General features: G+C 47.9%; 1 protein-coding gene across 3 annotated transcripts in view; it reads left to right on the top strand.

Moving 5' to 3' along the window:
• The window catches only part of PLPP4 (phospholipid phosphatase 4), a 104318-nt gene that overhangs the window by 71045 nt on the left and 5936 nt on the right, over positions 1-27337 (top strand). For all 3 annotated transcript variants that reach the window (XM_016149115.2, XM_016149112.2, XM_016149114.2), the window contains one exon: positions 18898-19068. In XM_016149115.2, coding sequence (XP_016004601.1) covers positions 18898-19068 — 171 coding nt within the window. The remainder of the gene's footprint in view (positions 1-18897; positions 19069-27337) is intronic.

Below are 27337 nucleotides of genomic sequence, written 5' to 3' on the forward strand. Positions count from 1 at the left end.
GTTGATGGTAGCCATTTTGAGAAAATATGTGTGTGTCCTGTGAAGTCCACCCATTTTTATAAATCTTGGCAGGTCAGATTCTTATTCATTGACAAAAACTTGTAGTATCATAGGGAATAAAGTCATCATTCTCTAAACTCAGGCATTCGGCTGTCTATAGTTAGATGACCTTGCACTGAATTGCAGCTTCTTTATCTAATGGATGAAACACCGAAGCCAAAGTCAGAGAAATCTGTCATCATCCCTCCTCTGGGTAGAAGGTTGGAATCTAATTTGATCGCAAGGTTTTGACATTTTCCATTTCATTCTATCATCATGGACCATCAAAGAGTGTTTTGGGAAGTCTCTGGAACTTTCATCATTTCCTTCCTTCTGAATGTATATACCTTTGTATGTGCATTTCTAGGACAGCAGTCTAACTGGTGGGCCAGGTGGACCGTTTGGAGTGAGTTGACAGGTGGCCGCTACTGCTGCTACTTTTTCTTTATTAAAAACGGAGCTGACAGAATCCACGGGCACTTTGACATTACAGAACACCAACCCACTTCAGCTCCGAGCCTCATGTCCCCTGCATTTTAGTTGGCATCAGTGGTTGGAAATACACATCAGCTCGGCCCATATTCAAGTCTCTTCAAGGAGCTGGGTGACAAGAGCTGGAGCTGGTGGAGTTGATGCAGAAAAAAGTCTTTAAAAGCCACAGTGAAGGAACCTGGGACTTTGGCACTAACGTTCTCTTTTCCTGATGATTCATACAGAATAAGCAGACTTCCACTGCATCAGAGAGGGGCGCAGACTTTGGGGTTCTCATCACCTAAATTATTGTTATCTGATTCTTTGCAGTTATGAGATTGCTCAGGGAAGGTAAAGTCAGCATGTCATGGAAGGAAATACATAGTCATGAACTGATCACCTCTAAAATTAACCCAGTCTCAAGCATCTTCCTGTCCCTGGTGGAAGTCGCTCGTCCTTGCTCAGTTCTCGCTGATCATTGGGTGTTTTAATATGATGGTACAATACACACACACTGCGAGTTAATGGTCAAGCAAAAACGCGTGTCTCCAAAAAGATGCAGGATTTCATGAAGTCGATGAAAGTGATGTTGCAGAACTCCTGAATCGGACGGTTGGAGCAGTTAACAATTAACAAGGCACCTCCCCTGGGATAGGCTGGTAGAGTTGCTTTGGGAGAGACTGATTTGCATACCAAAGGACCATGCGATGGACTTGAGGAAAACCAAAGAATACTACTAATATTTCTGTAAAAAAATTAAAAGATCCTCTTGGCGATTTTGAGGGAATATGTTGTGTTGCTGCACACTTTTATCTTCAAAATGTCAGCAGCAATCAAAATTGATTGACTTTATTCTAAAAAGTAGCTTGGTTGCAGTTATAACCCATGTTGTGTTAACAATAACATAAAATAAATTTATTTTCTTAAGTTTTAATTTTTAAGTTGGAGTTCAGTAAAAAGATCACTATTTAATATGAAATGTTGCTGTATGTTTTGAGTGGATTCACTGTAAGTGACATTTTGCTGTCAGTAAGATTGCCTGTCCATGAGAATTACCTGGGTTTCGTGTACCTGGGGCCTCCTGATGCGTGTGGCTGTCCGAGATTTATGGGGACTCACAGGAGTGTCATCGTGCAATGCAGAAAGGCCGCGGGACTTGAGAGGTCTGACTGGCCTAGAGCCTGCTTATCCGAATGAATGAATGAACGAGTGAGTGAATGAATGAATGTAATATGCAGTATCTTGCACTTCTAGCAGTGACCTTGAGCAGGTTATTTGACATCTCATATGGTCACCCAACAACAGACATTTATTGATTGCATTCTGGGTTCCAGGTACTGAATTAAATGGTGAGGTTATTTAGGTGAATAAGACAGCATCTGTCCTAAAAGAACTCTGGTCTGGTAAGGAAGTCAGGACAATCCTTCCAGGAGGATAACTGGCCCTGTGTACCTTGAGGCCAAACTGTAGGCATCGCCACCTGCCCCTCTCCCCCACACTTTGGTTTTACAGGCTGGAGGCCTATGTAACTCCCTCTCCCCTCCCTGCCTTGGCAAAGTGGTGAGCACTGTTAGTGAATCACACGCTCCATTCTAAGAGTATTACCAGAGACGGATCTCAGATGTTTTAGTCTTTAATTTCCAGAATTCCAAGCCTTTAAAATTTGTTTTTAATCAGTTTATTTCACCGGCATCGGGCTTCTGGCCCCTTTCTGGTCACCCGTGTTTTTGTAGAAATTCCTGAAAGTAACTTTTAATCACAAGGGGAAGGGCTCTTAGTGTCCTGGGGAATAATCATTCTCTTTCCCATGAAGGAAATCAAAATGGGAATGGAACAGTTAAACTGTTTCTGGCAAGCATCTGTTTGTGGGTGCAGGGTGTCTTTAAACTTCATGAGCGGGATGTCAGAGGGTATGGACATGAGTATAGATTGTAAGCGTGCCGTTTGTAGCAGAAAAGATGCAGAGAAGGTATAGTCTGTCGAGTGTATTGAACTAAGCCTGGAGGCTTTGTATTGTCTATACATAGCTAGCACTTTACCGAGCATTTATTTACTATATTCCGGGCATGCACCAAAAGTTCTACGTGCATTGTCTTATTTAATCCTCAGGAAAACTCTACAAGGAGATAAACATCCTGTTTTGCAGGTGAGACCCACCCAGGGTGAAGTATCTTACCTAAAGTCGCACGGCTGGTAAGAGCGAAGCTACGATTCACTCACATGCTACTTCCCATAAATATCTATCTTTTATTTAGTCCAAGATGCTATTAGTGAAGAAATGTCCGCTTCATGCCTGGTGATTGAAGTAGCTGTTTTCTTCCTCGAAAATTTTGTAACAAGAGTGTTTTACTTTTTGTTCATGTTTGTGGGGCGTTTCATTGCTAATAATTTCCAAAGAAAGTCAATCATCCAGGTCTGGCTTAGCATATTTCCGAGCCTGTGAAAATCACCCAAAACATCTATAATAAGCAGTGCAGAGTCGCAATGAATGGGAGAAAAGGGGATGAGGTCTGTCTTTTCACCCTTAAGAAAGAGCTACCTTAGAAAAACAAAATGGCAATGAAGCCTGAAATACATCCTGGTGTAAGATCTGTAACAGGCAACCTGGCCAGTTTCATTTATTTTGTATTTATTCCCATTACAAGCCTTGAGAGCTCCCTGGGCTCTTTCCTGCTAAATCAATGTTTTCAGAACTCTCGGCAGATTGAATTTTGTAATCCGAGAAATCAATCAAGTGCCTCGGGAGAATGCCAGGTCTCATTCTACTCCGAGCCTCCAAACGCCTCTTGTAATTAAGTATTAGCGGGAGTTCATTGCTCTTGAATAATGAGGCAATGTTTGGTAGGCTTCCTTTGTTGTTTTTTCTTGAGGAACATTGCTTCTGTTTTCTGGTTAAACAAATCACTGTCGTCATAAAAGTGCAATTTAAAGTCTCCGTAATTATGATACTTAGCATGTCCTAAAATCAAATCTAGTCCTTAGTGTTCATAAGTGTGTCATCCAAGCTGGTGCACATCAGCTGGGCATGCAAAGCACCTGCCCCGTGATCATGTAGCTTTCATTGTTAAGCTTATACAATGACAGGAGACCGGTATTGGGGGACTTGAACTTGTCTCTTTTTTAAGCCATCTGAACTGCTTGATGACCAAATGAATGGCCAAATAGTCCCTGTTATAGGGTGAATAGTTTGGTGACTGGCTCTAATTCTACATTGGCTCCTGGACCATGTAATATTCTTGGTACCCTGCTGTTTTATAGGATAATTAGTTAAAAGTGAGAAAGTGTACAAAATCATATATAAAACATATCCGTATGGTTTACATAATATTTTTACTGCTAAATAATAATGTCAATAAGTATTAACTAACACTAGAACGATACATCTTCACGTACTCACTGCTTGGATTAAGAGACAGAATTCGACTATATCCTTAGAAGTCCTGTGTAACCCCGGGGTCTTATTGTTCTATCTCTCACCCTAGCCATTAGCTTGAAATTTTAAAAATAACTTCCTTGCTTTTCTAGGTAGTCTCACATACCTGCACGCGCACGCGTGCGCTCACACCACACACATTCCTAAACAATATATTGCTTAGTTTTGTCTGATTTTGAACTTTACATAGATGGAGTCATGCAGAATATGTTTCTACCTTTGCTCACCATTCTTTTGGAGGTTCTTCTGTTTAGGGTGTTACATAGCAGGACTTATTGTCGTTGCTGTATGGTTCTCTAAGACATGACCATAGACAGAGTTCAAAATTCACTCTAATGTTACCAGGCCTTTGGGTCATGTCCAGTTTGGACCATTCGTGAACTGCGTTGCTGTGAATTGCTGGTGCACCAGCTGCAGAAATCATTCTCAGATGTATTCCTGGCAGTACGATTTCTGGGGTATTTGCTCATCTTCAGCTTTAGGAAGTGATGCCGAATGTCTTGTACCCTCTCACCAGGAGGACATGAGAGTTCCCACTGCCACAGCCTTGGCAGCACTTGGCGCTGTAGGAATTTACTTTTTGCCAGACTAAAGGGTGTGATGGTAGCTCATGGTGGTCGTGGTATGTATCTTTGTGACGACTAATGAGCTGGACCATTTTCTCACAAGTTTAATGGAATTTAAATTTTTTTACGTGACATTTCTGTCCATGTCTTTGCCTATTTTTCAATTAGATTGTTTGCTTACATCTCATTTACTTAAAGGTTTTAAAGATTTTGAGTTTTAATTCTTTGTCGATTATATGTCTGACAAACATCTCCCTCTCTGTGCTTGTCTTTTTAATTATCTTTGTTTTTGCCTTCCATAGTTTGCGTATTTGTTCTTTCATTTATTCATTCATTTATTTTAATAATTGTTTTGTTGCAGAAGCAGCACACGCATACTGTAGAAAGTTAAGATATACAGAGAAGCAAACTTTTTAAAGAAAGAACTTTATATTCTTATGTAAAGTTCTTCTATAAATGCCAGATGTGACCAGCATTAACACCTTATAGTGCATGTTCTGCTGGTTTGGGTGCGTGTGTGTGTTTAAAATGAAAGCTCAGTCAACCATTTCCACCTTTGCATTTGAGTAAATTTTTATCTCATGGCATATGCAAACCATCTTCAGATATCTCCAGTTTACCATCGATAACCTTTGCACAGTGGTCAAACCTGTATCCAATCCAGAATTTATTATATGAACCAAGTTCTCGGTATTGAATGCAGTCTGTTTTATCAGTTCTTTCCTTTATGATTAGTACCTTTTGTTCTTTTTACAGAGAAGGCTCTTGCCCTCAAGACTGTCTTGTCTTCTAATTCTCTTTAATTTTGCGTTCTGTTTTAGGTCTGTGATCTCTACCTGTAATTGATTTTTTGGGCATTGCATATGGTATATAGTAGCAGTCTAATTTTATTTTTTTTCCATATGGATACCTATCTTTCCAAGTATTATTTGTTGATCTGCACGAATCTATAACAAGACTTCTGCCGTACCCCACGTACATGCCTGGATGGGTCTTCTAGGCTCTCTCTATTCTGATCCATGGGTCTATTTGCTTATCTCTGTACCTGTGCTGCATTTTCTACTAATCATTTTAACTTTGTAATAGCTTTTGAGATTTAGTAGGGCACATCCCCATGTTCATTAGGATTGGTTGGTTTGTCTTCGAGTATAAATCTCAGTGGCTTAAGACCAAAAAGGACAGGTACTCACGCTGCGGGTATAATCGTGGTCACTCAGGGGTCCAGAGTGACAGATGCTCTGCTACCATCTTAACGATGCTTCCACAGGAGATAAGAGAGCATGGAGAGTCACACACCAGCTCTTACTGCTTCCTCCCAGAAGGGACACGTGTCAGCTCTCCTCGTATATCGTTGGCAGAGCTAGTCACGTGAGCACACCTAATCTCAAAGGTATAGGGGAGCATAATCTTTGTACAGCTGGGAGCGGAGGGTTGTCTACCATTTCTCTGACTGTCCTTCTTCAGCAGTGTTCTGCTTATTCTCAGCCCGTTGTTCTTCCACGTGTATTTGAGAATCAGCTGGACAAATCCCACGAAAATCCTTCTTGAGATTTTGATTGGCCTTTTCTTGGATCCATGGTTCAATCTGGGGAGAAATGGTCTCTTCCTATCCAAATGCATCGTCTATTTGTCTGTTGAGGTCTTAATGTCTTTTAGTTGTTTTATACTCTTCTCTTTAAAAGACTTAGACATTATTTATTATTTATTAGAGTAATTCTTAGATATTTTATGTCCTTATTGCCATTGTAAATTTTATATTTTAAATTACACATTTTAGCTGTTGTTTTCTGGTGTCCAGGAAAGCAATCGACTTTGGTGTGTTGATTTTTTTAATGCAGAATTTTTGCTAACTCTCCAAGTAGTTCTAATTCCTTATCTGTAGATTATTTTGGGTTTTCTAGAGACCATTATATCACCTACAAATAATGATAGTTTTATTTGTCCTTTCTAATTCTTAAGCCTTTTATTTAGTTTTCTTATCTTACTTCCCTCGCTAGGATCTCCCACGCAAGGTTCTTGAAGTGGGGATAGCAAACACCCACGTCTTGTTACTGACATAAAGGAAATGCTTTAAACATTTTACCATTAAGTATGACTTTTTTTTTTTGGTAGACTTTTTTTTTCTTTTAATCAGGTTCCTTTTATTTCTAGTTTGGTAAGAATGAATTTTGAGTTCTGTGGATCTGACAGCTTAGTGTTTTTCCCTTTAATGTGTTAATGAGACGATTTATAGTAATCATCAATTTTTAACACCTCGGTTAAGATGTGTACCCCTTTTTACTCAGTGACATATTTGGTTGACAACATTCTGTTTTAAGACTTTTATAAATATGTTTTGAGTGATGCTGGTCAAAGGTTCTCATTTCTTGTACCACACTTGTCTGATTTTGGAATCGCTCTTACTAAACCAGACATAAGAACAAGAAAAGGAAGTACGAGACCTACGAAATACACCAAAATGGCTGTTAATTTTTTAAATGATTCGTGGTTTAATTATACTGTGGCCAGATGACGTGATCTGTAAAAATGACCAGTCCCGTGATCTTGAGAACTGGAAGCTTAGCATATGGTGGTCAGTTTTCATAAATGTTCCACGTGCTTCAAAAGAAGGTGAAATTTAATTGTGTCACTCAAATCTTATTGTAATTTTTTTTGTTTATGCTTAATCGATCAACTACAAAAATGTATATTAAAATTTCCTATTATGGTAAATGTCATAGTTCCGTGATCTTTGACATTTCTCCAGTGTTGCTCCATGTGTTTCAAGGTGACGTGTAAACGTAGTTTAGAATTGTCATACTTCCTATTATACCGTCTACTGCTTTGTAATTAAGTCATGACCATCTTTATTTCTAATGCTGCTTTTTACAATAAAGAACATCTGACTCTAATATTGAAATCAACTTCCTATTGGTTAATATCTGTTTCCCTTCTATGACTGTGCTGTTTTATGAATATATTTTTTGAACTTTTAGCTTGGGAGCTAATGTCAGCTATATTTGTCATCATTGCTAATACATTAGAATTTATATCATTTCCTATGTACTGTTTTCTTTTTGCTTTTTGTGTACTATTTACTATTTTCGTGTTCTGATTCCATTATTGTCCTCTTTTTGTTGGAAGTTCTATCAAGCCTCTAGTTTAACACATGTGGTTGACAAACATATGATATTTTCTTTGTTAAAATTTTTAATGAATGATAGTTTAATTGCATTGTGGTAAGATCACGTGATCTGTAAAACTGACTAGTCCTTCGCTCTTGAGGCTAGCCGTGAGACTTAGCATATGGTCAGTTTTCATACACGTTCCACATGGCTTCAAAGGAATGCGAATCATAAAATTGTTGAGTACAAAATTAATCTTTTTTGTTGTTGTCGTTCTGAGCAATATAAAGTCAGTGAATGCATTAGCGCTGACGAAATGTATCTGGTAAGTTCACTCTTGTTGAGTGTGTTAATTCCAGCCTGATCGCCTCCTCTCCCCGTCAGCAAAACCACCGGCCTGTGCGTAGTTTAGCCCGTCTTCCTGCCAGCACTTGGCTTCTGTCTGCTTTTTCGTCTCAGCCTTTCCATCTTCTGCCTCAAACATGCCCTTTAAATTCCCTTCTCTGATGTACTTTCGTGATAAATGCTCTATGTTTTTGATTTTTCTCTGTGTGCTTTCGTTGACCTCAGTTTTGGAAGATACCTTTACTAAATCTGGAGTTCTAATTTGGCAGTTTCTGTCTCTCTGAACTTTGAAGGCATTGCGCTGATTTTTAGCATTGATTTTTTTTTATGTTTTTGAAGTTGGTTTTAAGACGTACTGCAGCTGCTTCGTTGGTTTTCCATTCTTCCTTTCCGGATACTTTTAGTATTTTGCTTTTTCTTTTGTGTAATAAAGTTTCGTTATGTGTGTAAGTATGGGTTTCCTGTTGCATATCTTGCGTGAGATTCTTCAGGCTTTCTAAATCTCAGGTTTGTGTCTTTAAACATTCGGGGATATCTCTTGGCCATTATCTATTTGAATATTTTCTGATTTTCTCTATTATCTTCTCTAATTTGGAACTGAAGTTGGACATTTGTTAGACTTTCTTACCATATTCTCCATGCCACTTAACCTCTCCTTCCAATTTTTTCTTTTCTTTCTCCTTCCTCCCTCCCTCCCCTCCCCTCCTCTCCCCTCCCTTCCCCTCCATCTAACGTCTTACAATTCTAATTCTCTATTAGGCTTTGTCTCACATGCTATTTAATCTATCTATTGAGTTTTTAAGTTCGATTACTCTATTTTCATAGAAATTCCATTTGATCTTTAGAAAAATCTGCTTCATTATTTTTTATAATGCTTATTCTTCGTTCTTATTTTCATGCTTCCCTATAATTTCTTTAAACCTATTGCAACTAATGATGTTATATTCTGCACCTTATAATACCTAAAGTGGTTGTGATTCAATGTTTTCTATATCTGCCCTGAAATCTTTTGTGTGTTGACCTTTCTTATTCGAGGATTTTACTTTTTCTAAGAACTTTATTTTGGGGGAATATTTTGACATCTGGGTTGAAGTCGAATTCCCCCAGAGAGGAATTCTGCCCGTTGCCTGGGAGCACTTCCTCCTTCACGGCCACCCACTTCTCCTCTCGAGGTTTCTTGGGGACCCCATAGAAAGCATGAATTAGGCTGCAGAAGCCTATGAGAGTCCTGATGTTATGGAATCTCTCCACACAGCACGGAGATGGAGATGGGCAAATCTTCCTGCTGTTTCCTTCCGAAGAGCAGGCTTCCTTTCCGACATGCTCTTAAGCCTTTAGGATCTCAGGTTTCTTCAGGGTCTTCCATTATAGTCTTCACCTTGGATGTGCCTGAGACTTCATCTCTTCACCTCTGGGCCCCATGGGGGCTTCAAAGCCATCAAAGCAGACGCTCAAGGTCCCCCGGTTTCTGCACACATACTCGGGCACCGTCTGGCTTTGTAGTTTCCTTGTACCGAAGATCCTCATTTTCCCTTCACTTTGGGAGACCTCGCTCTCATTAATTCTCTCTGTGTCAGCTCGGTGATATATTTAAGACATCGCTTGTTTCTGTATTTCACCCAACATTATCTCAGTCAGGATATGCAGTCTGCCACCCTGCTGGATACAAAGCCTCAGGTCTGGTAATTTCTAGGTATTTCCATACGGGAAAAGGGGACTGAACTTGGGTTATGATGCAGACAGGTCTGGATCTGAGACCGGCTTCAACAGTCAATGTTTAGAGTCATCAGCTTTACGCAATGACACCTTTCATGTGTATGTTGAATTTCTGTTTACAAAGCACTTTCACAAATAGCATGTTTTTTGGGAGTTGGATGATGTCGTCTTCGGTGAACAGAGGAGACCACTGAGGGGGGACCCCACTCTGACCTGGAACCCAAATCTTCTGGCCCTGAGGAGAGGTCTATTTTTGTTGTGTTTTGTGTTGTTTTAGATTAAATGATTTAAAAGAAGCCATCGGGTTGATTTCAAATTGTTGCGTGAGGCAAGTCTCTACTTGGACACTGTCTTGAGGAAGTCTCTGAGCCCAGCGCTGATTTTCTTGATTAAAAGTCCCTTGATCAATTAGCAGTGTCTGCCAAGGTCATAGGAGATGAAAATGCCACATTTGCTTTCCCGGATTTAAATGGCTCTCCTAACTTAAAAAAATCCATAATTCTTACGTGAATAGGAAACAAATCTTTCGAATTTGGATGGTGTCTATTTAATGGAGATTTGGGGTATGTCAACTAAACGAGGCTCTTGTCCTGTTATGGTTAGTTTCCTTAGGGCTGTGAGTGACAGACGAGCATGGACGGGCCTCAGTGGTGGGAGTTTGTGTTCAGAGAAACCAGGACGTGGGAGCAGCTCGGATGGGAAGCCATCTCGTCGGCTGGCCGGCCACTTAGGGCTTCCGCCTTGAAACTAGGGGGGGGAGGGGGGTGCAGTTTTTTTGTTTTTTGGTTTTTGTTCAGTAACCAGAACAGTGGCGTAGCCTGCCTCAGGACAGCACAGTGAAGTCAGTGTGCCTTTTCCACTTCCACGGCATTAACAAGGTTTGATTTGGCCGTGTGGTCAGCAGCTGTCACGACGGCTCCTGTCGGCCAGCGTGGGAGCCCAACACCTCCTGGGGCGTGAGCTCCTCAGTGCCCAGCCCATTTACGTTCTGCGTGGAAAACCCAGCGGTTCCTCCTTGTTTCTCCTTTGCTCTCGCACTGCATCCCATTAGTGACACTTCTGATGCCGGACGTGTGGGCTTTTCCCGGGCCGAGCGATTCTCTCCGTGACCCGACCTGGGCGTCATACGATTTAGCTCAGTCTGACCTTCGCTCCCTGCAGACGGTGTCGGGTCCCACAGGCTCAGGGCTCAGTCACACGAGGTGGTTCCCACCCCACTGTAGATGCCAATCCCGAGTCCAGGTTGCCACCTGTGCTTCTGACTGATCGGCTGTACATTTGGGATTCCCACAATCCCCTCCTTGGGTACACTTAAATGTACTACTTTGTTAAGGGATGTGATGTGGGGTACAAACGAACAGCCAGGTGAAGAGCTGTGTAGGGCAAGGTCTGCGAGGGTCCCAAGCACAGTTGCTTCTATCCCCGTGGATTGGGGTGCATCAGCCTTGGTACGTGGATGAATCTACCTAGAAGCTCCCTAAATCCCATACTATTGGGCGTTTTTACGGAGGCCGCATCCCATAGGCGTGACTAATCCTAATTTTGCTCCCAGCCTTTCTCCCCTCTATGGAGAATGGGGGAATGGGGCTGAAAATTCCAAGCTTCTAACCATGACTTGGCCTTCCGCTGCCCCCCGCCCCCCGTCCAGAAGCCTACCTAGAGCCACCTCATTAGAACAAAAGGTGCTCCTAGTGCTCTGATCACTGAGGAAATTACCAGGGTTTCGGAGCCCTGTGCCGGGAGCCAGGGCAGAGGCCAGTGTATATATTTTCTATCATCGCCTGTTCCCTTCCTGGGCAGCCCGAGAGCCCCAATCAACACTGCCAGTGACGGGTTAGAAGGGTTGTTTTTCTCTAAAAAACCAAACTGCAGGTGGTCTAACATCTCTCCAAAGGCAGGCACACTTGAGGCCGTTTCTTTAGAAGATAGCTGGGCGGTGGCAGTCATTAAGGCTTCAAGGACTTTGCTGAAGTCCCTGCACCCCAAGTAGAGGCTAATTAGATGACCACATTGAATGAATTAATGGCTACTGCCTTTTTAGTTATTTCTCAAAGGTGTTCATTACTGTTCAAATCTTGCTATCAAATTTATGTGCTGCAAAGGCCTTTGCAATTATTTTTCATAAAAATGTTATCGTTATCTAATCCTGCGTGTGCTTTTATCAGCTCCCCTAATGGCCATATGGAAAAAAAAGGTAATTTCTCCCTTTTGAAGGCTTATTCTTATATTTACATTTCAGATCATTGTGGCGTCTAATCAGGACAAGGGGAAAGGTTGGCCTGGGGATTTAGATCTTCAGTAGATGAGGATGCTCCGATATGCAAAACCACTTCCCATCTCAGGGACAGTCCCTAGCTCCCTCTGGGGCAAAGGGTGACATTCATGACTCCTAGTAAGGGTTTTCCATCCTGCAGTGGGAGGTGGGGGAGGGGGAGCCAGAGAGGCTTCTGTAACTTAAAAACCCTTAATCCTGCCCCCAGGATCCGTGCCAGGTCCGGGGAGGGGAGGGGGTTGACAAAGGACTGCCACCTTCTTCTCCCAAAGCCAGTGTCATCCCTGCCTCTCCCGCTTCCTCTGCACTTTTCACATATTGTTCCCAGCGGGTCCTTCCCCCCCCCCAACAAAAGCCTCTTTGAAGATGCCAACTGGGGTCGCGCAAGGAGTTGATACTCTGCTTTTCTCTGTTTGCATTTCCTGCCTCTGACATTTGCCTTCAGACTAATTATATGAACTTTTCGGTTCCTTTTCCTCATTGCTCCTTCTCAAGCAAAACCGTACAGTCATTCCCATCGTGAAATGAAAATCCCACCTGGCTCAGGTAGCTTAAGGATCACCCTGCCTAGAAACGGGATGTGAAGGGCATGACTTATGCCCATGTATGTCTTTCTGTCCCCAAAGACCTTGGCCTGTGGCAGAAATACGTAATAGAGCCCGGCTATATTAATATATTCCTTCAGCCGTCATGTGACAAGGGCTTCCCTTACCTGGCCGTGTGCTGGGTCCTGGGGATTCTCTGGTGACCTTGATGGGCACGTGCCTGCAGGGTTATAAAGACAAAGAGGCACTTAGCGGTGCTACAACTGTAAGTATGCTAAGAGAATCTGGTATCTTTTTGCTCTATTTAGAAATAATTTACAGTTTTTTTAAGGGCTGCATTAACCTTCGGTAAATAATTTGACCTATCTGAGCCTCTATGTCTCGTCCATAAAACGAGCCTAATCCCTACGTCACTCTGTTGCTCTGGGGACGAAGTGAGGCCGGGTAACGGCAGCTGCTCCTCCTGGCCGTCTCACGTCCTTCCGCGGGAGCATTCCTGGTGCCTGCTCACGCGGGCAGAGTTTCTCCTTCTTTTCTCATTCGTCAAATGCCGCTCCGCTGGTCCGTCCTCAGACCCTTCAAATCTCACGTCACTTCTCATTCCATAGCTTCACCTTGTCTGAGAATCTCACATTGTTCGTTGGAGTCTAGCCCCGATACCTGGAGGTGGCTGTCAGTCTCCGGAGAACAGAGGGACTCCTGTTCTGACATTTCCGGGAGGATTCCAGGGTCATCCTTGCTGGAAGAGCCCAGGGAAATATGCATATATATGTGTGTGTGTGTGTGTGTGTGTGTGTGTGTGTGTGTGTGTGTGTGTGAGAGAGAGAGAGAGAGAGAGAGAGAGAGAGAGAGAGAGACAGACAGACAGACAGACAGACACACAGACACGGGTGGCAGAGAGAAGTCCTGTGCACGTGTGGAGTGTGAGACGTGACCGGGGGAATTCCGGGTAGGCCCCAGCTCGCCTCCCTCCCATACGTCATTCTGAGCCCGTGTAGTTCCAGTGCTGTCTTTTGTAAAACCTCCCCCGATGATCAGCCCGACATGTGCTCGCTCGTTCCGTAGGAGCATTTTCTGTGCATCTAGTGAGTGCGGGCGCAGGGGACTCAGAATCTAGTGGAAGGGAGATCAATGCTAGACGACCACATGGTGAAAGGTGTCCTGTCAGGTGTCCTGAGGGACAGGTATGAGCCTGTTACACCTACGGTGGGGGCCGGGGGGCCTCTGAGGAAGTGACCTTTAAATCGAGGCTTGAAGAACGGGTGGGAGTCGGCGAGGCAGGAGAGGGGGGCTCACTTAAAAAGCAGACCCTCCACACCGGGAGGCAGGACCCGCGTGGCTTCCCAGCTCTGCAAACCACACGCCCCGCCCTGTCGGCCACAGGGGAGTTTCGTTTGGTCTGCACCGCATTTGTTTTTGATGAGTTGTTAATATTTAGAAAGGGAAACCTGTCCCATCAATATCAAGATTTCTGTCTTCCGTGAGAAGGTCAAAACTTCCGGGAACTCGGAGGCCACGTTGCCAGGTGACAGACACCAGCTGGGGTGGAGGCGGGGCCACACCTTTAAACAGACTGGCGCTCCCCAGTTCACCCCAGTCCTCGGCACGCCCAGGCAGCTCCCCAAAGTGAGGCCGGGTATTAGCCCCCACTACATATCACAAATGAACCATTGATTTTTTTCTTTTTTTCAAGAAGCGAAATATTTATTGGATCCGAGTATCTAGCAATTGCAGAGTAATAAGAAATAGACCAAGAGGGGTTTCTTTGCAAAGGAAGGGGACTCTAGCGTCCACCGATGTCACTCGCACTCACTGGGGCACGACAGGGTGGCCCTTTGCGCTTCAGCCACTTGTTTCCCGGAGCAAACTGAGGCCCTGAGAGGGGAAGGTGACTTGCCCAAGGTCACGTGGTCAGTTAATGACGGAGCCAAGGTGGGAAGCAGAGCCCCGGCCCCGACAGCATGGCCCCTGCCTGTGCGGGGCCGGCAGGCGCCACCCAGACGAGATTGTCCCCATGGCCCGTGGTCTTGTGGAGATGCCCCGACATCCTTCTCAAAACACCCTTCAGCATCCGGATTTATTCCACCACCTGATATTGCTCTTCTGCCTCTTGGAGAAGAAAGTACCAACTCTTCGGGCGTCCTCAAATGGAAAATCTGTACCGATGACCTCATCAGGGCATAATTCCATTTTCAGGGCCAGGAATGATCAGATTGGGGAAATTTATGATAATCGGCAAAATTGAAAAATGCAAACTGGACAGGAAAGTCTATCCCCTGATTATTATCTCATTTGTTTCTAAATCTTTCTCCTTTTTTTTTTTTTTTTGGTGCCAGTTTTCTTATTTCTTATCATCCTCGAGGTCCAAAGATCTGCCACTCGGTTTAAAAGGCAAAAGCACATTATGGCGGCTAAGCTAGCTCAGCGAGTGGGCCTTTCTTTGCAGAGGGAGAGGGTCACGAGCCTGCGGCAGTTCCCCTGTGCAGCTGGAGAGGGGGAGCAGTGATCGCCGCTCAGCATCCGCAGGCAGGCAGGCAGGTCGCCCTGTGCTCAGTGTGCCCGGTGCCGCCGCCCGGGCCGGCGCCTTGCGTGGTGATGCTTCGCTTCTCCCCTGTCATTGAAAGCAGCCGACTGAGCGGTGGAAACGCCAGAAACAGGGTAGGGAAACCACCCTCTTTCATCTGCTCCCGGTTTAGAGCCTCCAAGAGTGTCTTTGCTTTTCACAGCCGGATCAACGTATAAATATTTACAATCGACGGCTTTCAGCCAAGGAAACTTGCTCCAGGCTGAAAGCAAGGGGCAGAGTCTCTTCTCCACAGATCGCTCTGTGCGTGCGCATGTGTGTTTGTGTGTGTGTGTGTGTTTCAAACTCTAGAGAGCAAATAAGCAAGTTCCTAGCCCCTAGGACAGGGAGACTCTCAACATCCTCTCACCTCTGGCTGGAGAGTCGTTCTAATTATGTTTCTGTCGTTAATAATGTTAATGACATGATTGCTAGCCAAACGTGATTGCATGTATCCAGTTTTATAACCCCCCATCTTCCAAGATGCTCAGTGCCCTGCCGACAGCTGTGAAGGCTGAATTCTTAGTTCTCCTCATGCTGGAAGCTCTGGCTATGTTCGAGGTACAGACAGTCACTTGGAGTGAAAATCGCCTCCCTTGTTCCCCACTAGCATAAAAGGTTTTACAACCCCTCTGAGTCTCAAAGGCATGTTTCTTTGAGAAGCGAACGGTGGTGTTTGGCTAGAGTTGGAAAGCATTCTTTTGAAAACCTCCCTGCTTCTTTTTCTCCCAGCCGAATCTGAGCCTCGACGGGTCCCAGGACCTCACAGCTGGCAGGCTCATGGGGCATCTCATCCTGGTTCCAAACCCTCTGTCTCGCTGGAGAAGGCAGCAGAAAAGCATTGGGATCATGTGAATACAGTGTGGTTTGGCGGAGCCTAATTCTTATTCGGTTATGATTTTGGAAAGCAGGAATGCCAAGTGCTGGTGCCGCCCAGGGCTCAGACATGCCTCCCCGGCCAGAAGGAGGTGCCTCAGAAGCCCTGTGCCGAAGGGCGTTGCGCTGGCTTAGTAGCTGTGTCTATATTCATGAGAAAGTGACAAGCGTAGGGTTAGGACTCAGTCGGAGCCTACCATATCACCTAGAAAAGTAAGGGCACACGGTGCTGCTTTGAAATCCTGCCCAAAGGCCCATGAGCATGTGTTGGAGGAGACCAGCTGCCGGCAGATGCCCGTGAGGTCTAGGCTGTGGAACTCAGCCTTGAAAATGCCTTTGAACCCCGCCTCCTTTCACAGAAGCAGATGCTGCAGCACTTTGGAGGGCTGCAGCGTGAGCCCCGCTGTGGGAGAGAAGATATTTGCCTGCTCTGTAAAGAATGAGCTGCAGCCCTTCGAGTTCCTCGGGTCAAGGAGGCTGAATGTCTGGCCTCGAACCACCTGCCCCAGGTCTTGACCTTGGAGGATTCTCAGCAGCCCCTTCCCTTGTTCATCACCTGAATGTGCCTGGAGGTTCGGGCAGCATCGGCTGCTTGAGCTGGGACTGTCCATCTGGAAGTATCCGGACCATTTTTTTTTTTTTTGTGGGACACACACATTCCTGCTCCACATCCACCCTGTGTGTGTTGCTAATTTTTTTCTGTTCCTTTTCCCAAGAGATGCCCGTTTGGCAACACCCAGGCTGCTGCTCTCATTGAGATCTTGGAGATTGTCATCCATAACCCTGCAGAGCCCTAGGGTGGTTCTTTGTGCTCCCCACATTCCGTGTAATTAGGTGGGTGCACTCGCTGAGCTGTCTCATTAGAAGTCTATCACACCTCCAGTAAGAGCTCAGGTGAGGCCAGGCCCCACGGGAGCCAACTGTCCTGCCTCCCCTCCCACTCTTGTACCTCAGGGGAGAGTGGCAGTGAACAGAAGGGGTGGATGAGAATAGGAAATGAGGAACCCATTGTGCTCTCTAGGGTGGTGGCCGAATGAGGCTACTTTGCATCACTCTGTGCATCACTTAAAGCTCCTCATCATAGCAAATAACAGAGACGAGGCCTGGGCAGTGCAGTTTCTCACAGGGCCTTACTTTAAACACGCAATGTATGTTAGCACTGCTTTGCTGCTTATTTGAGTGCTAATTATTATTTTAAAATATTTAAGTGACTTTTTTAAAAATTCCTGTGTTAAAAGAAAACCCAACTCTGTTGCCTTGTTTAATTTGGATGCTGAAACAGTATAAGGTATACACTTGTGTTTGTACCTGGGGGCGCCCTTCGAAAGGCACATTATCATCAGAGATAATGGGAGAAGTTGCGGGTAATTGAACCTAAAATTTGGGATTCTGCTTTTTTTTTTTTTTCATCTCACATGTGTCCTAAGTATCGTTCCGACTGCCACATAATTCACAATGATTTCCACGACTGCATCAGTCCGTCGAATGGCAACGTCGCTGTTTGCTTATCTATGACTCCGTGTTGATCGCGTTCCGTTTTTCCATAATCGTAAATAACTTCGAGCAGACTGCCTTCTCGATGTTCCCGTGTTTTTGCATTATGTCCTTGAGATGAATGCTTGGTGCTGTCTCACACAGAGAGAGGATGAGTGTGTTTTAGGCAGACTTTCCCGGACTTCGGCATGAACACCGGCCACCCATGGACCTTGTGGCACCCGATTCTAACTCTGCAGGTCTGGGGCAGAGCTGAGATCTGTGTGTGTAATGGACGTGACGATGCTGAGAGGCTGCTGTTCAGGTGCAGAGCACTTACAAGACCTGTTTCACCCAGGTGCTGGGCGGGCTCCTTCCCTAGGCGCTCCGCCCCTCAGCAGCATCTTCTGATCGAGAAGAAAATTTTCATTAGGCAGGTGTCCAGAGAAAGGAGGAGCTATAGCACCTGCCTTCAGGAAACGCATCTAAGCTCGGTCCTGGATGCCATTAGAGTTCATACATACACACGCATGCACGCATACACACGCGCGTGCGCACGCACACACACACACACACACACACACACACTCACTCACTCACACACTCACTCACACACGCCAGTGCCCACTCCAGACCAGCAGACCAGTACAAACAGTATGTCTGGCAGTGAGACCTGGCTAGCGGCGTGTTTAAAGCTCCCCAGGTTTTAAAGGTGAGTCCATGAGTAGCCAGGGCTGCGGACCATTGCTCTAAGCCCACCTGAGATCTCACTCAGTTCCAACTGCGTTTTAAACGTGACCGGATGAAAAACTTTGGGGTTACATATGTTACATCCAACTCCACACTTTTGACAATGGAGTTGGCACAGCCGTGAGTTGTTTTTGCAACTGTAGAAGTTGGTGTTCATGATTTCTGAGAAAACCAGGGATTTGACATCATCGGCTTCTCTGTCAGACTCTCTCCTCCATAGCATTTGCTGGCCCCACCTTAGCGAATGCCACCAAGCCAAAAATCCCTTCCTTTTTCTCCCCCTTCAAAGCCGACTCATCTTCACAGTCTTTTGTTCTGCATACACTTTTTTTTCCGTCAGGTACTCAACACATTATCTTAAAATAATTCATCAGCATTGCCGTGTCCTTCGACCAGACCCTGAGCCCCTAAGACCAGACACAGCATCTGATGTATCCTTTTATTCCCCACACCTAGAAGAGGTGTCTGTCTAGCACATAGTAGCGACCTGTCAGATTATAGTTGAACAAACGAATGAGAGGACTAGAAGAGATTCTGATCACACGGAAGCCTGGAAGGTCCTTCTCGTGGTTGAAAGTTCAATACTCTAGTGTTTGTATCAAGAACACAGATTGCCTAGGCGGTGCCTGTGCCCGCAGGGTCCTGGCCGGGGGCGTGCAAGGTGGCAGAGGGGGAGCCCAGGACGCGCTGTGTCCCTGCCGCTCACCGCCGACCAGAGTGACACCTGCTGTTTCTCTTTGGCAGTTGCCTTTTCGGGCCTCGGCTTCACGACGTTCTACCTGGCCGGCAAGCTGCACTGCTTCACCGAGAGTGGGCGGGGGAAGAGCTGGCGGCTCTGTGCTGCCATCTTGCCCCTGTACTGCGCCATGATGATCGCGCTGTCCCGCATGTGTGACTACAAGCACCACTGGCAAGGTGAGTCCGCGCCCAGGGCCTGCCCGGTCCTCGCCGCATCCGCCACTCTCCCGCGGCGGTGGGCGCAGAAACACACCTGTCTGGGAGCGGTGCCCACCGTCAGCAGCAAGAGTCGGCCGAAATGACAGCGCGGACGCTGTTTTAAAGAAAGAACACCTGTCCGGGCGAGTTCTGGCCCCGGTACGGCCCTTGCTGGGGACAGAATTGGAGCGCTTCCTCCTTCCTGCTCCAGGAGATGGCGCGAGGCCTGTCAGGATGGCAGGCCCTTGGCCTCCGGCCCAAATGTGACGTCCCTGCTGGCTCAGTCCTCAGACTTGGTGCCAAGTGGGCTTTGGCTCCTTTTATATCTCATACCCATCCCACAAGGACGTGTTTCACACCGTGGATGTGCTCCCGAAGGAGGTGTCCATCCCAGGGATCAGGGCCAGCAGCGGTCCAGGCAGCCGCCACAGGGCTGGGCGGGGCTTACCCGGGCTGGGCGGGGCTTACCCATGCCACGGCAAACAGGTAGCAGAGACAGAGGTCGTGTCCACGGGGCGTGGCCTCCAGGAGTACAGGGTCTAGGGGCATGTTTTCCAAAGGGCAGTCCTCAGCTCACTTGACCAGGCCCCCTGAGCTAGGAGTCGGACTCTGGGGCGGGGTCTGGAGTGGTGGCCAGCAGTCTCCATTGTTAATAAGCCAGCCTGTCATTCATTTCCGGTCACGTCTGAGAAGCACAGGCGAGGCCCCATGGTTAGTCCGTGGCCTGCCCCTCCTCCCCCTTTCCTGCTCCTGCAGCCCAGTGCCTCGTGGGACCTCCATCTTCTCACCTCTTCCCAGGTGTGCGTCTTGTGGTAGGGAGGCAGCAGCTGAGGCCAGAGGTGAGGGGCGCCTTCTCCCCATCCTCTCTGGGGGCCTCCCAGTTCTCCCAGTACCTCCCCAGCTTCTCTGCTCCTTCCCCAGCCTCAGCTCCACCCTCTGCATTCCTAGACTCATGCTCTGGGCATCATGAGCCTCCAGGAGCAGCTTGGACCCAGTGGGGTTACAGGTGCGGGGGAAGGAGAGGCTGGTGTGTGGTCCGGCCAGGTGGACGCACTGTGTGCTGATCAGGGTCTTGGGATCCTCCTGATGGGGGTGGTCAGTAGAGGGCCGCATGCTGACCCCGAGCCTGCCCTCGTTCGCCACTTTGATCAGTGACTTGGATGAGGTTCCAGGTCATCTGAAGCTGCATCGTATGCGGGAAGCAGGGAGAGAGGGACCGAGGAAGGAGCACAGACGTATCCGTTGTACCCTTGGGTCTGGGAGCATCGTCCAACAGAATCGTTGCTGTTCATCTAACTAGGGCATTTCCCCCTGAAGAGTATGATGGGCCGGATGGTGTTTTATGCACTGCTTCTCATGTCTCCCTCGTGAACCATATAGTTCCTCACTCTGAACGCGGGAACGCTAATCCCCAAATATTTCACAGAGCTGTTTCATAGGCCGAATGAAATAATGGATCCGAATGTACTTTACAGATGAAAACGCATAGCACAAGTGTGGATCGGTATTGTTTTAGTGCCTCGTTTCTGGAGAAGGACGTGTTGTTATATTTCCCAAACAGCTGATTTAGAGGCAGTCGTTTCGAGAACATGGTCTATTTGCTTGAATCCTGGTTTTCACTTTCATTTGACCACTTTGGATTTGAGAAGTGATCAAGGGTTTCAGAACTGGATAGATTTCTGCCTTATCTTAGAAGCCAATACGAACCTTTGTGTGGTGATTTCGTCCTGAGAACCTAAGACGTGAGGTCCGCCTTGCTCGAATACCCTCGGTCCTAGCTGGTTTTGTTACTCATCACCTAGCTGTGGCTGGTGCATCGTGGAAGGATGAGGACTCTGTCCATAGCTGTAGGGACACGGCAGACTCGTGCTGCGGCTGGCATGCCCAAGGCCGGCTGGCACGGGGCTTCAGGCCTGCCCTGTCTGTCTGGCTGGCACAGGGACTCGGAGCAGCAGAGGGAGAATGTTTGTGCTCTGTGGGCTGATGGGAAAGCAAAGCAAGAGAGTTCAGGTTGAGTGAGGTTTAGGGCTGTACGTAGAGGGGCGAAGCAAAACTGTGATCGGCTTTCGGCAGCCAAACTCGAATGCGCGTCGGTGGGCACAGGACGCTGATGTGGCCGGAGCACCAGCTCAGCTGTGCCGTCATCTCGGCCTGCGCCCCCGGAGTCACCACGAGGGGAGCGTGCCTTTCCTCGGGTCCCCCAAGGGGCTCTGAGTCGGGCTCGTTTTACCAAATCCCCCTTTGTGAGGCCACCTGCCAGCGTCTGTATGCGGAGCCTCAACACGTGGGGGCAGCCGTTCGTCCCAGGGGACAGTGAGCGATGTCTGGAGACGTCCTTTTGGTTTTTACAGCCAGGGGTGACGGTCGTGCCGGTCACTGCGCATGCGCCGGGGAGAGGCCAGGTGTGCTGGCGCACACACGTGCTGCAGTGCGCAAGATCGCTCTCCCGCACAACACAGGCTGACCCGGCCCCAGACGTCTGCCCTGAGGCTGAGAAGCCCTGGTCCGCGCAGCACCGCAGCTCTGTCTTTCCCTCGTGACGTGTTAAGAAGCAGCCGTGCTCGAGGGGCGGGAAGCTGTACTTACTCAACACTCACGTATTAAGGGAGTAATCAAGGAGGACTCCTGGTGTCCGGCTGCGAGAGGGGCTGAACTGCGAGGGCTTCGGCCACTGTGTGGGTGGGCGTCTGGGGTAGGTTTGCCTGCCTGGGATAAAGAAGTCGTTGATTTTGTTTGGTGGCCTGAGCTGCCCAGCAACCGTGGCCAGGGGCCGTCTCTCACGACGGGAATCCCCGTGGGTCCCCACAGACATCGGCGAAGCCCGAGTCCCTCTCATTAGAGACTTCAGTTAACAGCATTAATAGTATGAGATTTTTGGCTCCAGTTCAATTTTGCTATAAGCAAGTGTGGCCAGCCTGTGTAGTACGCCTTGTGTAGTGACCTTGCAGAGTGTGTCTGGTTTCTCGATTGCATAGTCGGATCCGATAAATAGCCACGATCTCAAATGCCTCGTCCTCTGCATGATCATGGCCGCTCCCAGGTCTCGTCGACAACCTTGCTTCCTTTTGCTCCAGAGAATTCTTCTCTCCTCTGCTTCCCTTGATCATCTCTGGTTTCTCTTGGCTCTGTGTTCAGAACATTGCCAGAATCCAAGTTCCTCCTCCCACTCTGGTCCAGACCGCCCCCGTTGCCTGGGCTACTGCCAAAGCCCCCCTGCCAACCTCCCCCCTCCCTCCTCCTCTGCCCCTCACACCGCAGCCAGAGTGAGCCTTTAAACTGAGCCGGTGCGTGCTGCTCCTCCGCTCAGAGTCCCCAGTGACATCCTGTGGCATTCAGCATCAAAGCCCTGGTCCCAGGGTGGCCTGCCAAGTGCCGTGCCGAAGTCCCTGCCTCGTCGATGGCTCTTTCCAGCCCCTTCTCCTTCTGGCGCATGCTGGTGCCGTGCCGGCCTCTCGTCTCCGAGCTGCCCGTCCCACCTCAGGGTCCTTGCCCTGCCTCGTCCCCTGTTTCTGGAACGCTCTCCTCTGAGAGGCGGGTGTGGCTGGTTCCCGGCCCGCCGCCTCCTCTTGGTGCAAGTGCCGCTCTCTCGGCGAGGACGTCTGGTGATGACTCCTCCGCCGAGCGCAACCCACCCTCCCCGCCCCGCCGCTGCCGTCGTCTTGCTCATTTACCACCATCTGCTGGGTGCCGGTTATTGTCCGCCCTCATCCGCTAGCACAGGAGTCTGCACACTTTTCCTGTAAAGGGTCAGATGGTAAACACCTTAGGCTTCCCGGGGGCCGTCGAGCCTCTGCTGCACCTGTTCGGCTTGGCTGTCGTCACGCGAAAGCAGCGAGGGACAGTATGTAAATGAGCGGCCCACACCGTCGGCTGAACTCTGCACTGGAGCGTCGTCCCCGTGTGGGAGGAGATGTCTGTCTCTTTCGTTGGCATGGCACAAGGCGGCTATTGTTCCCGAGCAGTTGGGAACAATAGAAATTGTCTCATGGTCCCGAGAGCCAGAAGTCCGAAATCGAGGTGTCAGTCACGCTCCCTCTGACACCTGCCGGGGAAAGATCCTTCTTGGCCTCCGCCAGCTCGGGGTGGCCCCGCACGTTCCCGGGCCCCCGACAGCACCGTGCCGGCCTCCGCCCTTGCACGGCGTTCGCCTCGTGGTCTCCACGTCATCGTCCCTCCGTGTGAGTGTCTGCATCCAAATTTCCCCTTTGTATAAGGAAGCCAGTCAGATTAGATCAGAGCCCACCTGAGCGATCTGATCTTAACTCCTTTACCTCTGTACAGACCCTGCCGCAACAAGGTCACATTCCGAGCCCTTCAACATATCTTTTTTTGGGGGGACACAATTCAACTCGTAACAGTGCTCACTAAATATATGTTGAATAATAAGTGATTTCGACTCAATCACATGCTTTTCTTACTAGTACCACTTTTTCTTTATATATTGGTTTTAGAAAAATTAACCTTATTCTCTACAAGTTCCTTCCCCTCAAAAATGAACCAGGAAGTTACACTCTCGGCATTCCTTTCTTCATTTCGCCTCTTGTGCCGTGTGCCAGGCCTGCTGTCCTGGAGGCGTGGCCTTGAGGAGGACAGACACGGTGGCCCTCCCAGCTCGCAGTGTGCCAGGTAGATCGCACGTGCTCCGTGCCATGTAAGTTCTTTTAACGAGACTCAAAGTTACAGAAACAGGAAGCTTTCCTACTAGTAGAATAAAAAGAACAGAAACAGGCACATGGGGTTGTTGAGTTTGCCAGAGCTGATTCTCGCCCTAGTATCTTGGGTAGTGGAGCCCAAGGCATACAAAGTCCCAAGTCGGGCCAGGGCTGTGATTGATGCTGGATGTTGCCATGGTGACTGAGAGGGATGTGTTCCCCCTGGGACTTGACAGCATATCTTAAGAAGTGTTTCTGCTTGTTTGTGCCAGAGCAGGGGAGCGTGGTGGGCACCTCGGTTTGCCAGGCCCTGTGAGAAGGGGTTGGCGTTGTGCCCATTTTAAAGGTAAAGATTCAAATCCAGTCTGCCTGATTCAAAGTCTGGTTCTCTTTGCATTATCATCAGACCCATCTGGTATGGATTCCCCCACCCCTTTCAATAGCTTTATTGAGGTATAATTTAAAAATTCTCCCTTTTAAAGTGAGTTCAGCAGGTCTTCATATATTCAGAATTGTGCAATCATCACCGCTCTCTAACTCCAGAATATGTGCATCGTCCCCCCAAAAGAAACGCACACCCTCCCTTCTCCCCAGCCCCTGGCAGCCACTAATCTGCTTTCTGTCCTGGTCACTGCACAGACACAGAGTCACACGATATGTGGCCTTTGGGGGCTGCGAGGTATCGATCGTTCAGTGCGTCTCGTACACGTAGTCAGTGCATCTCCGTTCACTGAACATTTGCAGAATGATAACTGGGGCGGTGAAGGCGAGTGTGGCACTTACGGGGAGTCAACACCGAGTCGCAGGTGTGGGGTCAGAAGGGGTGCGCAGATGGTAGCCCCAAGAGCCTGAGGGGCCCCAGGCCATACTAGGGGCACAACAGAGCCCCGAAGCCCCATAGGAGACCTTCTGGAGCCCACAGCAGAAGTCTGGTCAGCTTGCATCCTACGTCATTAGAGACACCGCCCCCGTGGTAAGAGACGGGCCTGCCGTCATTTTGACAATGATGTCACACCTCTTCCTTCTTCTGCCCGGGAGACCGCAGGTGCCCTTCCCGCCTCCACCTCCCACTTCCCCCGGTTCACGCCTACTCGTCCTGCAGAGCTGGCCTGTGAGTCATGTCCTCAGTGAAACTCCCCTGGTCCAGGAAAGCCAGACCACCCCAATGGGTGATCTCACAGATTCACACTTCCCCTTTGGGGCACGTACCATAGCTGCAGCTCACTAACAAGGCTGTCACTATTTAGGACTGTGGAGCTTATCCGTGTTCTTTAGGCTCATGCCCCAGAACCAGACTGCACACCTGACACCTGATAACCATGCAATACATGTGTGATGAATGAATGACATCAATGCCGAGTGAGAAGTCTGTGTATTGTATCCCAGGGACGCTGAGATTCCTGTATTCCCCTTTTGAATCCTCCCGTCCCATGCTACCATGTTTTCCCTAGTAAAATCCTGCTTGACAAATACCAGAGTCTGGTCAAGAAAGCAGAGTCGACGAATGCCGTGCTCAACTCCTCCCATGACCACATTGAAATTACAACTAATTATAGAACAAGCAACCTGGAGCACCATCTGAAGACTAGCTGAATGGAAGTCCTATAACTAAGGTTATACGAAGAAGCCATGTCAAGACTAGTAGTTGGTGCAGAGACACCAGATGGGCTGGCCCCACACCCACGTGTGCTGGTTGAGCATCGGGAGGGATATCTCAGCCGCAGAGATCCCCCATGAGGAGTGGAGGGTCCCAGCCCCACATCGGCCTCCCTAGCCCATAGCACCACTGTGGGGAAGAAGAACCCCCACAGCATCTGACTGTGAAAATCAGTGGGGATCATATTCATCTGGTGAGGCAGAGGCTGCTGGAAACCCAGAAGTCCTCTTGAAGGGCCATCGCACAGACTTGCTTGCTCTCAGGCACTCACCCTGGGCTCCTGCAGAGAGTCGGCAGCTCAGGAGTTACTGGAGACATACGGGGAGAGACTGAGTTGTGTGGCTTCAGGGTGAGGGCTGGTGGGACAGCCACCATGGTCCCCATGTTAAGTCCTCCTCTCATGCAGCCTGAGTGGGCACCATCCTGCCTGTGTTGAGCCTTCCTCTCACATGGCCAAATCTGAATCTGCATTAACCTGGTGGGATGTACTTGCTTCACCCTGCTGACTCCCCAAGACCCCGCCTCACCCAACTCATGTATGCCACATGAGGCTCTTTCAGAGGCTGAGCCTTATGGGTAGCCAGCAGATGGTATCAGGCCTTGGGCTGCCCTGGGCCTTTTGCTGAGCTGTCCCAGGCTGGATACACTGTAAACCGAGGTCAACTGTGTGGCCTCTCTCATGTGCTTCTAGGTCCAGCACAGACAGTGACCAACCATCAGTGGCTTTGTAGCTCCTACCAGGTAGCCCTAGGCAGCAGCTGATCTTGGCCTGCATGGGAGCCTCTCCCAAGAGGTCCCAGAATCAATGCACCTGGAAGCCAGCTTCAGACCACAGCAGAGTGCCACCTGATGAGCCCCACAAATGGCACACCCGAAAGGTGGTCTCAGCAGGCACCAGAGCCCACTGGAGCAAATCCCTCTCCGTGGGGTTAGCCCATACACAATAGCTTGTACTCTATGGGCATGGCCAGTTTTCACAGCCAGTCAGCCAGAGGGTCAGTCCCACCCTGGGCATACCAACAGCAATCAAGGCTCAACTACAACAGGAGGGCGTGCACACAACTCACACAAGGGCCGCTCCTGGAGCCCCTGGTGCAGGTGATCAGGGAGACTGTACCACTGGGCCCCACCTACTACGTAAGGCCACTCTGCCATGACTGGGAGATCTACCTGATACATAGAAACAAACAAAGAGGCAGCCAAAACAAGGAGTCAAAGAAAAATGTCCCAAATGAAAGAATAGAACAAAACTCCAGAAAAGAAAAAAAAAACTGAACAAAATGGAAGCGAGCAATCTACCAGATACGGAGTTTAATACATTGGTTATGAGGATGCTCAAGAAACTTAGAACTTCAACAAAGGGAGAGTAAGCATAGAAGAGGACATAGAAATATAAAAATGAACCGGTCAGAAATGAAGAATAAAGTAACTGAAATGAAGAATACGCTAAAAGGAACCAACAGCAGATTAGATGAAGCAGAGGATCAATCAGCGATTCGGATGATGAGGTAGCAGAAACCACTGAATCAGAACAGCAAAAAGAAAAAAGGATTTTAAAAAATCGAGCATGGTTTGAGGGACCTCTGAGGCGACATGAAGCATAACAACATTCGCATCATAGGCATACCAGAATGAGAAGAGAGAGGAAAGATTTAGGACATATTTGAAGAAAGAATGACTGAAAACCTCCCTAACCTGGAAATAGATATACAAGTCCAGAAAGGACAAAGGGTCCCAAATTAGACGAATCCAAAGAGCCCCACACCAAGACACATCATAATTAAAAAGGCAAAAGTTAAAGGCAAAAAGAGAATTTTAAAAGCATCAAGGGAGCTCCCATAAGACTGTCAGCTGATTTCTCAATAGGAACTTTGCAGGACAGAAGGGATTGGCACAAAGTATTCAAAGTGATGAAAAGCAAGGACCTACCACCAAGACT

The sequence above is a fragment of the Rousettus aegyptiacus genome, unplaced genomic scaffold (assembly GCF_014176215.1).
Source record: "Rousettus aegyptiacus isolate mRouAeg1 unplaced genomic scaffold, mRouAeg1.p scaffold_m13_p_6, whole genome shotgun sequence".
Taxonomy (NCBI): domain Eukaryota; kingdom Metazoa; phylum Chordata; class Mammalia; order Chiroptera; family Pteropodidae; genus Rousettus; species Rousettus aegyptiacus.